General features: G+C 33.5%; 1 protein-coding gene across 5 annotated transcripts in view; it reads left to right on the top strand.

Moving 5' to 3' along the window:
• The window catches only part of LOC114334753 (ubiquilin-1-like), a 259,274-nt gene that overhangs the window by 229,603 nt on the left and 14,414 nt on the right, over positions 1 to 15,257 (top strand). For all 5 annotated transcript variants that reach the window (XM_050658828.1, XM_050658830.1, XM_050658829.1 and 2 more), the window contains 3 exons: positions 3,666 to 3,805; positions 12,476 to 12,624; positions 15,008 to 15,177. In XM_050658828.1, the coding sequence (XP_050514785.1) occupies positions 3,666 to 3,805; positions 12,476 to 12,624; positions 15,008 to 15,177 (459 nt within the window). The remainder of the gene's footprint in view (positions 1 to 3,665; positions 3,806 to 12,475; positions 12,625 to 15,007; positions 15,178 to 15,257) is intronic.

Here is a 15,257-nt window from a genome sequence, read left to right as displayed (position 1 = left end):
GTCTTCCTATTGAGGAACCGTCTCTCACTGTCGTTACTACTCTATATGTTGTCATTCGGCTTATGCGGTCATTCCTTTCTACTCTTTTGTTTCTTACCCAGTTATTAATGCTCTCCACTTTGCATCTCCGTCGTATATCTGTACTTCTAGCTCTGTCCCATAGTGTCTTACCATAGATTTTTCGAAGGGGTTTCATCTCCAATGTTTCAAGGAATCTTTTTGTCCTCTCTGTGTCAAAACGTATTGTTTTATAAATTCTGGCTTTCATTTCCTTCCTGATATTTTTATTTCTTCATATTGTTTCATCCAGGCAACTTGCAGCTCTCTTTGCTGTATTAACTTGATCTTCCACTTCTGTTTTGAGCTTTCCGTACCTTTATCCACAGAAATAAGGTTTTTGTTGGGACACTTGAGCAGCCAGGTTGCAAATGGATTTTTTTATGGAATACATTATAAATACAAAAATGCCCGTCACAGTTCCGACAAGAATTTTAGTTATTCACAAATAAGTGTCAAAAATGGCAGTTTTTTTGTTTAAATCGCTACAGGTAAAAATTGGGTAATTAGATATCTTATTTAGAGCATTCATCTTCTAGTAGATGAGCAAAGGTTCAATATGGTAGTTTTTGAATTTTAGTCCGGTCATTTGTTGCTTTGCTAATTGCAAAATAAGACTAAAATTTTGAAAATAAAAAATTTGCTATAACTTTGGCGAAAACGGAACTTAAGACTTTGCTATTGCATGAAAGTTGAGACAACCAGTACTTATCATGCATAAAAAATTTCAAGACGTTTCATCAATTAGTTTAAATTTTATTCAATTTCCTTATCCCAAATAGCTTGTTTTTTCAATGTTATTGTTCAGAAAATAATGATACAGCAATTATGTGGAAACTACAAGATAGCGGAAAACTTATATTTTCAAAGAATTAAAAAAAAAAACAATCGAAAAGTTATTTTTATCATTCCAAAAACATTTTACTAAAGTAAAGTCATTTCTGGCTTAAAAACAATTTGAATAGATTTGTTAATATTGACTGTAGAGTAAATCCACTTTGGGATTTCAAAAGCTGGTATTTTTACACGAATTTTCAAAAAAAAAATACTTTTTGCCTAGGTTAAATGCGGTCAAAGTTAGCCACCTTTATTATTTAATTCACAGTTCCTTCTATATACATAAAATTCTCCTGTGACAGTGTTAGTTACCATACTCCTCCGAAACGGCTAGACCGATTTTTATGAAATTTTAGATATATATCCTGTAGGACTGAGAATATGTTTTAATCTATTTTTGATACCCATAAATTATAAGGGGGTTGCCCCAATGACTTTTTTTACCGACCACGAATTGATTTTGTTAGGACGTAGCTTTATTAACCACTTTGTTGAAGTTCATAGTTTACTCAAACTTTTACACATAAACTATATACCTTGAGCTTCAAAATTAAATAATAAATAGTGGCCAACTTTGACCATAATTAACCTAGGCGAAAAGATTTTTTTTTGAAAATTCGTGTAAAAATACCAGCTTTTCAAATCCCAAAGTAGTTTTAATCTGGAATCAATATTAACAAAGTTAATATAATAATAATAAAACCTTTTCGGAATGATAAAAATGACTTTTTATTGATTTTGTTTAAAAATTCGTTGAAAATATAACTACTCTTCTTTCGCATGGTTTCCACAGAACTGTCATATCATTCTTATTTTTTGAACAATAACATTGCAAAAAAAGCTCTTTGGGATAAAGAAATTGAATGAAATTTAAACTAATTGACGAATCGTATTTTTTTGTATTATATGGACTGTTTGACTCATCTTTTTAATGCAATATGAAAGTCTAAAGGCCATTTTCGCAAAAGTTATAGCAAATTTTTTATTTTGAAATTTCCGAAGCAACAAATGATTGGACCAAAATTCAAAAACTGCCATCTCTAACCTATGCTCTTCTACCAAAAGAAGGGTACTATAAATAAGATATGTATTTAATTACCCTATTTTTACCTGTGGCGATTTAAACGAAAAAAGTGGTATTTTTTTTTACACTTATTTGTTAATAACTAAAATTCTCGTCTGAACTGTGGCGGGCATTTTTGTATTTATAATGCATTAGGTATATAGTACCCAAAAAAAGTATTTGCAACCTGGCTGCTCAAGTGTCCCGAACATGGTATATTTTTGCCTTATTTCCGTGGCGTAACCTAGATAGTGTAAACTCATCACTCACATGTGGTATGGACTAAAAAGAGCGTTTTGATGTGATTCGATACTAGAGACTAATATTGGAGCGAAGAACTTCTCGCAGCATAGCGACAAAGTTAAATGCGACTAGATTTAAATGATTTGTTTATTATGTGATAAGCAACAACAAAGTTCAGTCAGTTGTTGATTATTGTCAGTCAATTATTGAATGTGTTAGTGCACGGACAAAATGGATCAAAAGTTAGTAACTTCTATAACAAAATTGTACATTTTTTTAGAAATCGTGAACTTTTTACCAAAATACAGCTATGAGAACTGAAATTTCTGTACAAAATAATGAAGTAAAACTAAAGAACTAAAGAAATAGAAAGAAACAATAAGAAATTAGCATTGAGACACTAGACATTATAAATTTATCTTAGGTATCAGATAACATTTTGGATATTTACATACAATGGAGGTTTTGTCTCTTAAAAATTGCACAGTGAATATTTTTCGTGTGTAAGAGACATCTTTTTAGTCATGCTGTTTTTTAGCCTCGTCCCTGCACTATTTTCTACAGTGTTCTGTGTTTCAGAAACATATGGCAAAAGCCCTATACTAAATTTACAATCAAGATGCAGTAGAAATAAACAAATCAAGACACGTTAAATGCTACTATGAGTACTCCCGAATCATAATTTACAATATATCTTGATTGTAAATTTAGTATAAATATATCAACTGAATGTGTTAGCATTGGTACAATCAGGATTTTCTTTTCTGATACCTGCTTGTTGGTAAAATATGGGTACATAAGTAACAGCAAAATCAAGTGGTTTATCTTCCATCAAGGCAGAAAACAGGTTCACATGGCGGCCATTACACTTACCAAATTACACTAGCTAGGAGGTTCATCAGCTACCCACCGTATGGGCCAGATATATCTGTGTGACTATGATCCCAAATTTGGGAGAAAAATAGGCGCAGAAAACTGGCAACGGGTGGTAATGGATAGGACTGACTTGCGTAATAGACTTATGAAGGTTGAGGCTCTTTCATAGCGCTGTAGCACCATTGATGATGATGATGATCTAAAATTTACAACGGAACGTTTTCAAACAAACGATATCATAGCAGAATTTTCATACCATTTGGAAGAGCTATAAACAGCATATCAATAATTGTATTTAGTGATGGACATCAATGAGAAAAATAGAAATCCTGGATCATCCTTTTTAACCTGAAAATTTTGGAAAAAATATGGTTTTTATTATGACTGAGCTGTTTTTATTTGGAAATGAGTGATATATGTAATATACATAAGAGTAATATGCATTGTAAAATCTACCAAAACAATAATTTTTTTGAATGAATTGTCCTATTATTACAATCAAGTAGCGCATATACATTCAGCGTGGAGTATTTTAACCATTGTATTTTATCCATTTCGTAACATTTCATAACGTTTTATTATCTTTTAGTTTGGGTGGTAACCGCGACAGCTTGGGCGGTGGACGATTCGGTGGAAGAGACAGTGGTTTTGGTGGAGGAAACCGAGACAGTGGTTTTGGAGGCGGAAGAGACAGTGGTTTTGGTGGATCTGGATTTGGTTCAAGAGGAGGTAAGTGAATTACACCTTATTACTTAAATTTTAACACCTTGTCTGCGTTACGGGACAAATAGACCTCATTCTACACTAACGGTTGGCTGTATAGACTGTGTCATGTCATAACGCACGGTGGCAAATGAGGTATATGGGACATATATGCCTCCTAACGCACCCAACGTAAGTTTATAAATATCTCTAAACACAGCCAAGGGGTTAGAAGCGATCAAAAATAAATAATATTTATTACATCATCATTTCTGTGGTGCTAAGGCAAAACCCGATATGTCAAAAAACGTGATTTTGCAGCAGATGAGTTTAAAAGTTCGCAGTGTTGTAATAGTGGACATATCGGAAACTAATTTTATCATTTACTGGTTACATGGATGCGTTTAGCCATGTAGGGTTTTTTCATCATATTCTTCATCACTCAATGTACAGGGTTATTCACTATATTTTGACCCCCCTGTAAACTGCTTTATTTACAGAATTAGAAAAAAATGTAAAATACAAATGTTATTTGATTTTTAAATTATGACTTTTTTGACATAAACTCCTGGACAAAATTAACGCACCACTCCTATTTTTCTCAATAATATTTATTTAGTGATAATTTACTGTACGACAAGTTGCCTATGGACCTTGTTTGACAGTGACAGTTGTTATGTAAGCTAATAATAGTCTTGTTTTAACAATAATTTGTATTAAACTTCGTTTTAGACCAAAAGTGAGTTAAACTTTCCATAAAAAGTGCCGATTAAAGCAAAGTGCTAGTGAGAAACAAGCTTTTTATTGTGATATTTTTCATCACATGCATGTTTGGAAGTTCATTTGCATAAAAATCAAATAAAAAAATGAACCACCAAAGAAATTTGTCAATGGAGGAGGCAGTGCGAGCATCGACTATCCTAGATTAAGGATATTCAATGTGATACGCTGCAGGTTTATTAGGAAGACATCATTCCAGCAGCATCAGTCGCAAGGTGAGGCGATACAATGAAACAGGGTCCTACCATCGAAGACCAGGGCAAGGGCGAAAACGTTGCACTAATCAAATTGATGATCGTTTTTTAAAACAATGTGCTTTTAGAGAGAGGAGAGTCACCAGCAATTTGCTAAAAACTGAACTAGCAGATGTTCGAAATGTCGTGATATCGTCTCGAACAGTTAGAAGACGTTTACATGAAGCAGAATTGAGCAACAAGAAACCGGCCAAAAAACCCTTGCTTACCAGAGAACACAGGGTTCAGAGATTAAATTTTGCAAGATTGCATCAAAATTGGACCATCGATGATTGGAAACGAGTTCTTTTCTCCGATGAGACTAGAGTAAGCCTAAAAGCTCCAGAGGGTCGTGATCATGTCTGGCGAAGGCGAGGAGAAGGTTTGCCAGCTGCAATATCTCTCCTAAAATACCTTTTGGTGGTGGCTCTGAAATGTTTTGGGGGGGGGAATTTGTTTTGAAGCTCGTACAGAGTTGGTCCCCATACGTACGAGGTCTATGAATGCCCATTATTACTTAGACAACATTATTGTCGAACATGTAATGCCTTTTGCTCCGTTTCTTGGACCTAATTCTTTATTCATGCAAGACAACGCTCGTCCTCATGTGGCTCGACAGGTTATTGGCTACCTAAATGATATTGATACTCCATTATTAGAGTGGCCACCTAACATTCCGGACATGAATCCTATAGAGCATCTACGGGACTATCTAAAAAAAAGATTCGAAGTCGTAGACCCCTTATTGCCAATCACAACCAACTCATTGAGGCCGTTATTGAAGAATGGGAGAATATTCCGCAAGCTTTTGTTGAACATTTGATATCAAGCATGCCTCGACGCATAAATGCAGTCATAAGAAGTAGAGGAGGGCCTACACTGTATTAGTGTTGACCAAGATGCATTTTATTGTGTTATTTTACTGATTTTCTCCTTTTTGCAATTTGGAGTTATGCTAGCTTATTTACGCATTTCCGGCAAAAACAATTTTTTAAAGAAACAATAAGGCAAATTAAGGTCATGATAAAGTCATGTTGGACTTATTTGTAGGTGTTTATTATTATTTCAATGTAACTTAGTTTTATTTTGTGTTCATATTGTAAATATTTAGATTAATTAAAGTGGTGCGTTAATTTTGTCCAGGAGTTTATATATCATATTAGTGACGTCATCTATTTGGGCGTGATGACATAATCGACTATTTTTTTTAAATGAGAATAGGGGTCGTGTGCTAGCTCATTTGAAAGGTTATTCAATTCTCTATTCAGTAATATAAACATTGGGATAATTATTTATACAGGGTGTCCAAAAAATTTTTTTTTAAATTAAATTGACACAAAAAATAATAATTTATGTAATTTATTTAATTCAAAATACATTCACTACTTTTCACTTAAATTCAATGTTCAAGCTGCCACCCATCTGCCTGTTGGCAGTTTAAACATTGAATTTAAGCAAAAAGCAATGTTTATTTGTGCAATAAACTTTTATTTCTGTTTTCTAACAGCAGTATATTTTGAATTAAATAAATTACATACATTCTTCTTTTTGTGTCAATTAATTTAATTCAACAATTTTTTGAGACCCTGTATAAATAATTATCTTAATGTTTATATCACTGAATAAATAATTTAATAACCTTTCGATTGAGGTATCACACGACTCCTATTCTCATTTAAAAAAATAGTCGATTATGTCATCACGCCCAGATGGATGACGTCACTAGTATGATATATATGTCAAAAAATCATAATTTCAAAATCGAATAACTTTTGTATTTTACATTTTTTTCTAATTCTGTAAATAAAGCAGTTTACAGGGGGGTCAAAATATAGTGAATAAGCCTGTACATATTTTGGCATTAAAAACGAAAAATCGATAATTTTTGACATTGGGTTTGGCTTAGTACCACAGATTTATTCCTTCGTCTACTTAAAATGCATCCCTTATTACTGCATCAGTGTCATTTAAGGTTTGTTACAACACAACGAAAAACCGTCATGAAACGATCACGAAACTGCGCAGTAAACAAAATAACCCATGGAACGTATTATTTTGCTCACTGCGCGCAGTTTCGTGATAGTTTAATGACGGTTTTCGTTGTGTTAGAACAAACCTTTAGTGTTTCAAACAGGATTTTCTTTTCTTTTTGCTAAAGATGGTATGTTACGGTCAGTGGCGGCTGGTCAGAGGAGGCAAGGGAGGCTTAGCCTCCCCATAAATTTTTTACACACGCTACACTGTTTTGTTTACTTTGCTATTTTGCTTCACGTTAGAGATATCGCAAAAAGTTATTTGAACAAGTTGTTCCAAATAATATTCTAACCCCACATACAAAATTTCAGCACAAAATTCGCACTTTTAGTTTTTCATTATTTGTAGTCGGGATCCTAAAATCGCAGAGGAGGCTGCTGGCCGGAAAATCTCACTTGCTAATACTCCGCGTAGCCCAGCAGCGTTTAAGGATGGTTTAAGGTTTAAGGAGACCCGGTCTCCTTAGAGCTGCACATCGCTTAACGCACACGCTGCCCGGAGATCGGGCAAGTGAGATTTTTCGGCCAGCAGCCTCCTCTGCGGATTTTAGGATCCTGATTACAAATAATGAAAAAACTAAAAGTGCGAATTTTGTGATGAAATTTGGTATGCGGCATTAGAATAATATTTGGAACAACTTGTTTAAATAACTTTTTCCGATATCTGTAATGCAAAGCAAAATATCGGTAATTTACCGTGTTTTTGCATTCGCAGAGTAAGCCGCTTTTAGAATTAAAAAAAAATCAGTTGAGTCTCTTAAACAATGTAAACCTTCAACCTGTATAGACTGCAAAACTTCAAATCTGTATTTATTTTAATATGCATATCTACTAATAGATAGAATTGTTAACAAATAAACGACACAAACTTTGGTAGTACACTTTTACAATAATTATACTAACTATTTTTAAAATGATATGATATTATGAAATAATTATGTATTATGATGATATTATAAAATGTAAATAAAAAATGGTCAAAAAATGGGGCCTTAAATTAGATTTTTTTTGGTAGTGCAAATTTGTCTAGATAATTTACAGTTAGGTATAGCCTCCCCTATTGAAAAAATCACGAGCCGCCACTGGTTACGGTCCATCGAAGTAGAAGAATATTCGTTAAATGAAAGATTTTCACTATATACTGCTCAAAATATCGGCTTGGTTTCTTTCTCTCTCTCTCTCTTGTCGTTTCCCCATTATTGAGGAGGAAGCTTCTTCTAATGGCTCTACAACTCTTTGTGAGTCTTGGCCTGTTTAATAATGTTCTTCCGTTCTATTCTGTCTGATACTTTTCTTCGATACTGCCTGATGTTCATGGTTTTGATTTTCTCGCAACTCATAACAAATTTTCTCATTGGTCTCTATCTTCAGCTACTCTTAGGGTTTTGCAGAATTTGTGCCTCTCTAAATTCTTAATTTGGTCAGACCATTTGGTTGGTGACTGTCCTGTTGGTCTTCTCACCGCAACCTTTCCAGAAAAAAATTATTTCTCTACATAGTCTAAATTATCGTTATCTCTCAAATCTCAAAAGCATCAATTTTTTGACGTTTGCAAAGATCCCTTTATAAATATTGAGAATACAGTGCATTCACTAATCTCATCTTTATTTTTAGAGAAGTCGAGCTTTATTTACAAACTTCAGTTATGATATAGTTCCATACTCCGAACTTCAGCTAAGCAGTTGTCATTGTTAGCTGTACTAGATCATCTCTCTTTTATGTATTCTGTCTTTTTAGTGTCTTACACACCTTTGAATAGGGACAACGGATTTACAGAGATGTTGACTAAGTCAATAACAAAATTTGGATCAGTCATTTAATGACAAGATCAAGTTCAGTAAACCATTGCGACTTCTTCTAGAAAATAATTTACAGTTGTTTCCAGGGTTCTTTACCCGTGCGTCATCATTTAAAGTATACGAAATAAGTCGCAAATTTACTAAACGCAACAGCAAGTGACAGAAAGTGGCTACTACTCCGACCACGGGTTATATTATAAAATTTAACGTTATCAAGTAAATAGAATGTCAAATGTAATAGTAGGGGAGGAAAGTATGCTAAATGTGCAGTCACTGGAGCGCTTTGGGGACCTATTGGGTTGTGAAGAGTAGGTTCTAAAACCAAAAAAAGTTAAGTTAAGTTTTCCATTTTAGTGAAGACTTTCCATTTTTAATTTAATTTTGCATTTCCAACAATCGTTTTTTTCCGATAATAGCGTCATCTATCCATAACTCGAAAAAATGTTTTAAATAAAAGTTACTTGTTTTTACGTAAGAAATCCGAATCTGCAATAGAAAATGGGGACTATTATTTAAAATTTTAAAGTAATCCCCCACCCCACATTCGTGGGGCGTCGTGTTTGGTGCCATTCGATAGATTTTTCAAACATATTGAATAAGTGTATTTTTTAGTTTTTCGATCTGATCTTCATTTCACGAAATATCGCGGGATTCGTATTTAAAATTTTAAATTTACCCCCACCCCTCTCCGTGGGCAGTCGTGTTTGGTATCATTCGATACATTTTTGACAAATATTGAGCACATATTTTTTAGTTTTTAGATCTATCGTTCATTTCACGAAATATTAGCTTTTTCCTTGTGAAACTTCGTCAGATTTTTGAAATATACACTGTTTTGCATGTATGTACTTAATTTACCTTATCTTATCTTAATCTGACGATTTCGAGTTTTTCTAAGGATAGATTTTTTTCCGCCCACCTCCACCCCCCTTAAAGAACTCCCCTGTGTTTATAGCCAATATATGGTATAGGTACATCTACAGGGTACCAGGGTTCTCCCCATATGATAATCTGACGCGCTCGAGTTACTGCAAAAATCCCTGCTTGGGCTCCCCTACCATAAGTTTTGCTTAAACATTTTGGTGCAGAATTACAGCTACATTTGGTAAATTCTTAAAATGTTATTAGTGATTAATAAATAAATAAACAATTTATAAAACATTCAACAACATAATTTCTTTTTGTCATTTTTATTCACTTTTAACGGAATCTTAAACACCACCATTACTTAACTGGATAGAGTTATTCGAAAAGGAACCAAGCGACAAATTTGAGAATATTAAGGAATTACCACCAACCGATTTCTACTGGAGTATATTGAATATTCTAAAAATATCTAAGCCCCAGAACGACTCCAACGACATCTATTAACAAGAACACCAAGCGCCAACAACAACGATTTATAATTTAAACTAAACTTCTAACGTAATTTTCATTCGTGACAAATTCGAGAATATTTAAGAAATTACCACCAACCGATTTCTACTGGAGTATATTGAATATTATAAAAATATCTAAGTCCCAGAACTACTATAACGACATCTATTAACAAGAACACCAAGCGCCAACACCACCGACTTATTTTTTAAACTAAACTTCTAACGTAATTTTCTCCGAACTACTAAATAGGCGCTTGGTTCCTTTTCGAATAACTCTATCCAACTGTGGGAATGAGGTTAGCTTTGTTGTACTCCAACAACCGTTTGTGTATTATAAAAAAAACTTCAAAATGCAAAAATTTGACAAATAAACACTAAAAAATTCAACAGACTGAAAGTTACAAAAGTAAACAAACCAGAAACATCACAAATTATACAAAATCCGAAAACATCCCCAAGCGTCCTTTTTTGTACTTATCTCTTTTCAATGTACTGAGTTTAGAGCGTTTATAAAAATAACATGTGTTTTTACTTAATAACAGGCGGTAGCTGGTTTGTCTTTAGTTTCATGCATGGAAGAGAATGATGCTAGATAAAAAGTATGTGTTTTATTTCGTCAGGTATTAATGACGCACGGGTAAGGAATCGTGGACTCAACTGTATAATTAGTCAAATCCAAATCCGAGGAGAATTGTAACGCATAACTATTTTATAACGTTAGAATAATTACTGTGACATAGCAGGAACCTCCTACAAAGTACTTAACACGTTGACGGACAGTGCGTCAAATGTATAAATAAAATACACTTATATATAATAAAATACTGTTGTGACACTATATATTGTTATGATCTGCTTTCTCTTACTTTTATATTAATTAGTATTTATTTAATTAATTATTTATAATTATATAAAAAAATAACTAAACTATTTTAGGTTATACTTATCCTTTCTCGTGGCTTCAGTGTCTCTTAGTTGATCCTTATCGGGATAAAATAGGAAAAGGAAATAAAAAGAAATACCATAAATAAGCACATACAAATACCTTTATTATCAAAAGCAATGCTCTGAAAATGTATCATTAAATCCTGTGGGCATAACTGTCCAAATGAAACTTTTACCATATAAATTAATCTAATTCAAACAAATATTTATCGCTTTGTTCTTGATACAATTAATAAAACAAGCTAAACAAACAAATTTAGGTATTCGCAAAACTACTTATACTTCCTATTAAATTTTTGAAATGTTGGAATCTTAATTCATATGCCTTTACGCAAAAAAATCTGATTATATAGAAAATCTATCCATAAGTTATTGACTGACCTTGTTGATTCACACACAATGATGTCTCCTCTTGACCCAAACAGCTCTTCCTTGTTGATTATGTTAGGCTACCAATCAAAGCCCTCTCCGTTCTCAGCATCAATCCAGCAGCATACCAGCAACTATTTCTCCAAAACACGAGCCAGGCCTCTTTTGACCAGTACTCGTTCAATAAACTCCAAAACTCTCTCCTCTCTTTCTCACAATAATAATCTCATGAGACCCTTTTATTTTAAAGATACTTTTTTAAAAAGTATCTTTTTTACTTGGTGTCACAAATAATTTTTAATAACTATAGTTCTTGTAACTTACTCTCTTGGACTTTACAGAATCAAAGAGGTATTTCTTCTCAATTTGATTTGTCTCTCGTTCCACTTTTCAGCTACTCTTCACTATCAAACAAAAACTAGTATTTCCTTCTGAACTACTCACGAAAACTTTTGACTGCTCTTCTCGGATGCCGGTCACATAATAAAAAACCTTTTCCAAACTGTCTGAACATTCAAACTTCTCTCTCCCCATTCCAAATTGCCAAGCCAATCAGAAACATTTCTCTCTCCACATTCCCCTTTTTTCATTTGAAAAAACCCATGCATTCTTTCAACAAATACTTCTACTCATCATAATTACTTTTCGGGAATTCTACAAATATTCTTGGGCTTAAACAAAAGGACTTAAAATTCCAAATTTCTCTACCTTATTTTTCTAAAAACTAATAATTACAGTTACCTGTGGATTTTGCCTTTCCCGTAACAAAACAATCTTTTTAAAATTATAATCCGAAATAAATTGTCTTTTCACTTCACCTTATTTACAAATGTCTTTAATTCTTCAGGGAAAAACTCATTAAGGATAAACCCACTGCGTAAAAGCTACCTTCTAATAAATAGTTACAAATCAATACACAGGGTGTATCAAATTTATGTGCCCGCGTTATATTAAAAAAAATAAAGCTTTTATTCTATCTTTGATTGCCAAAATGATACACAATAATATGTACTTTGCAAAGTAGAATAGGGGAAAATGCAACGTCCATAGAAGCTGTGTCACATTAAATCAATGGAAATTAGACGTCTATAGATGGTCTCTCCGTCAAAGTTTACATAGTTTGAATATGTGGGTAAGTTTTTATTCCTTTATGTTTTAGGTTCTGGCGGAGGAGCCTTCGATCGTAACGGTTGGAGCGGTGGTGGTCAATTCAGCCCGCCATCTGGCCTCAACACTTCTCCTAGTCCATTCGGCAGCACAGGTGGTTCTTCCAATAAAAATAGCACCCAAGTTACCATTCCTAAAGATGTAAGTATAATACAGATATTTTTATTAATACAATAAAGACAAGTACAATAACGAACTTAGTTATGGGTTCTGGGGGATATTTTTTAAGCTACATAAATCATTGGAATATACAGAGAGTATAAATCATACATGGGCAACCTTTTAAGACTGCCAGATAAAATAATCTAGAGATATACTGAAAAAAATAAACAAAACATAGATTCGACAAATGGTGGTCAGTCAATAATTTCCTAACCCTATTTTTGCTAGGCTTTTCACCTATTAACAGATGTCGAAAGATGCAAACATTATGTTCTTGTTACTTTTGCAACTCAATCAGCGCGAGTTCCGAATTCTGGTTTGGTTGATTTGTCTCAAAATGTCCAGGTTATGTTCAATAACTTTGGAGTTTGGAATCTTCTTTTTTTTTTCTTTTTCTCATAAGCATTTACATCATCTCCACCTCACGAGTCTTTCTTGTCTAGTTGTTTGGAAAATACACTACATTTTGAAATCCCTGATTTGACCCTAAATATCGTGTTTCAATTTATCGAAATGACTTATCTAAAACATTTTTTAGATGTAGTAGGTTCTAGGTTATGAACAATTTGGTCAGGAGAATAATATACCCAAGTGTACAATAAATGTATACAGATCTCTTTTCAATAGCAAATAATCTCCATTAAATTGTTTAAACCACAAAAAGATAAGTGTTCTCTCTGCAATCGTTACAAAAATGCTTCAGACAAGTCCGCCTTAGAAAATGACCTTAGAAAAGATCATAAAAAGGAGAGACAAACTGACTCTCTTAAAATGAAGGCTGATGATAAGAAACGGTCAATAGATGACAAATGGTAACATTTTGATCTGTTTCATTTGACTTGCAGGCAGTTTTATCTATGCCTTACGCTGGTGATGCTCAAATCTACTACAGACCCAAACTTTCTGTCTATAACTTTACAATATTTGATTATTGTAATATAGCGACGGACACTGTTATCTGGGACGAAACAAATGAAGGAACAGAATTGTCTGAAATTGCATCCTGTTCCTAGTACTGTTAAACTTTTCCGATACTTGTAGGGGTAAGAATCGTAACAAAAATATGACAATTGAATATTACATGCGGTAAATGCAATACAACATCTAGATATTTATGATTTATTTAAAATTCATGGATACTGGCTATTTAGAAGCAGATTCAGTTCATGCCACTATCGACAGGGTGCCACAGAAAAACACATCCGTTTATTTCTACTACAAGATTTCTACTATTTGGATGTGTCAGCTACACGAAGGGGTACAGGAAAATCACCTACCTGGGAAGAAGCCTCTACCTACCTGGGAAGATTGAAAAAAATATACTCTAAGCAACTGCCAATATCCATGGCCAAAAAAAGATCTATTATACTTGTGTAATGTTTGAGTTATACCACTATACAAAGACTACAAAGGCGCGATAGATTCTCTACCGACCAAAGGCAATTTGCAAGACATAGTTCCAATAGATAGTGCCTCTGAAAGTGAAATAGACTGTTGACGTTCTTTATTGTGTTAACATGAATAAATACATTAATGTTCTATTTTTTACATAAAACGTCCAATAATTAAGTCAAAATCATTATGTACACTTATTGTATGTCCATACTTTATTGCCAACCATTGTATGTCCATACTTTTTTTTGTTAAAAAGTCTTCTTTAATTTTTTTTTGTTAAAAAGTGTTCTTTAATTTTTTTTTGTGAGGAAAGGTATTTATTTTTATTACTCATTTCAATATTTATTTAATGACGTATCATAGAAAAATACGTAAAGTTTAATATTTAATGTAACACAAGAGCACAGTATAAAGAGGGACAGTAGAACCACTCTCCGAAAAATTGGAAGTAAAATCTGTAGTCGCGCATGGCGACCGCGCAATGTTGGCAGTCGCTTTTGCCCCACTCTCGCATTGCTATTCGCATAGAAACGTACGGCTTTTAACAGGGAAAACCTGCATCCACCACTGGTGAATTACCAATTGCGTACTGCCGGTATTACTTCTTGAGATCAAAGCGCCGACAGAGTAGTGATTTTACTGGGGAACCTCTATATACTGTGCACAAGAGCTTCAACATTCAAAATCGATTTTCTCAAAAAGTACATTCACGGACATACAATAAGTGTGTTTTAAGCCATCGATATTATAGTCACAGAAATAGTACATGTGATAATATATCAATCGACGCGTATTGAAAAATTGAATTTAGTTCCGATTTTGAAGTCATTTCCTTTAAACAATTATGACCGAAAGTTTAGAAAAAGAGACTTTCGGTTCTACTTTCGACCACTTTGGGTGAAAACCTATAACTTACGAAATCCAATTACTTGTTTATTAATAAATATAAATATAATTTTTATTTTAGCTTGCCGGTGCTATAATTGGTAAAGGCGGTGTCAGAATCAGGAAAATCCGCGTGGAGTCCGGCGCCAATATTACAATTGATGAACCTCTTCCAGGTTCCAATGATCGCATCATCACCATCAGTGGAATGCCCAACCAGATACAGATGGCACAGTATCTGCTCCAACAAAGGTAACTACATATTTTTTAATTCGAAATACCATATTTTAATAGAACATTTTCAATTATTACTTAAATCATAGCATTTTCTA

Source organism: Diabrotica virgifera, chromosome 8 (assembly GCF_917563875.1).
Source record: "Diabrotica virgifera virgifera chromosome 8, PGI_DIABVI_V3a".
NCBI lineage: Eukaryota > Metazoa > Arthropoda > Insecta > Coleoptera > Chrysomelidae > Diabrotica > Diabrotica virgifera.
Note: the sequence above shows the minus strand (reverse complement) of the source record. Positions and strands in the feature narration are given on the sequence as shown.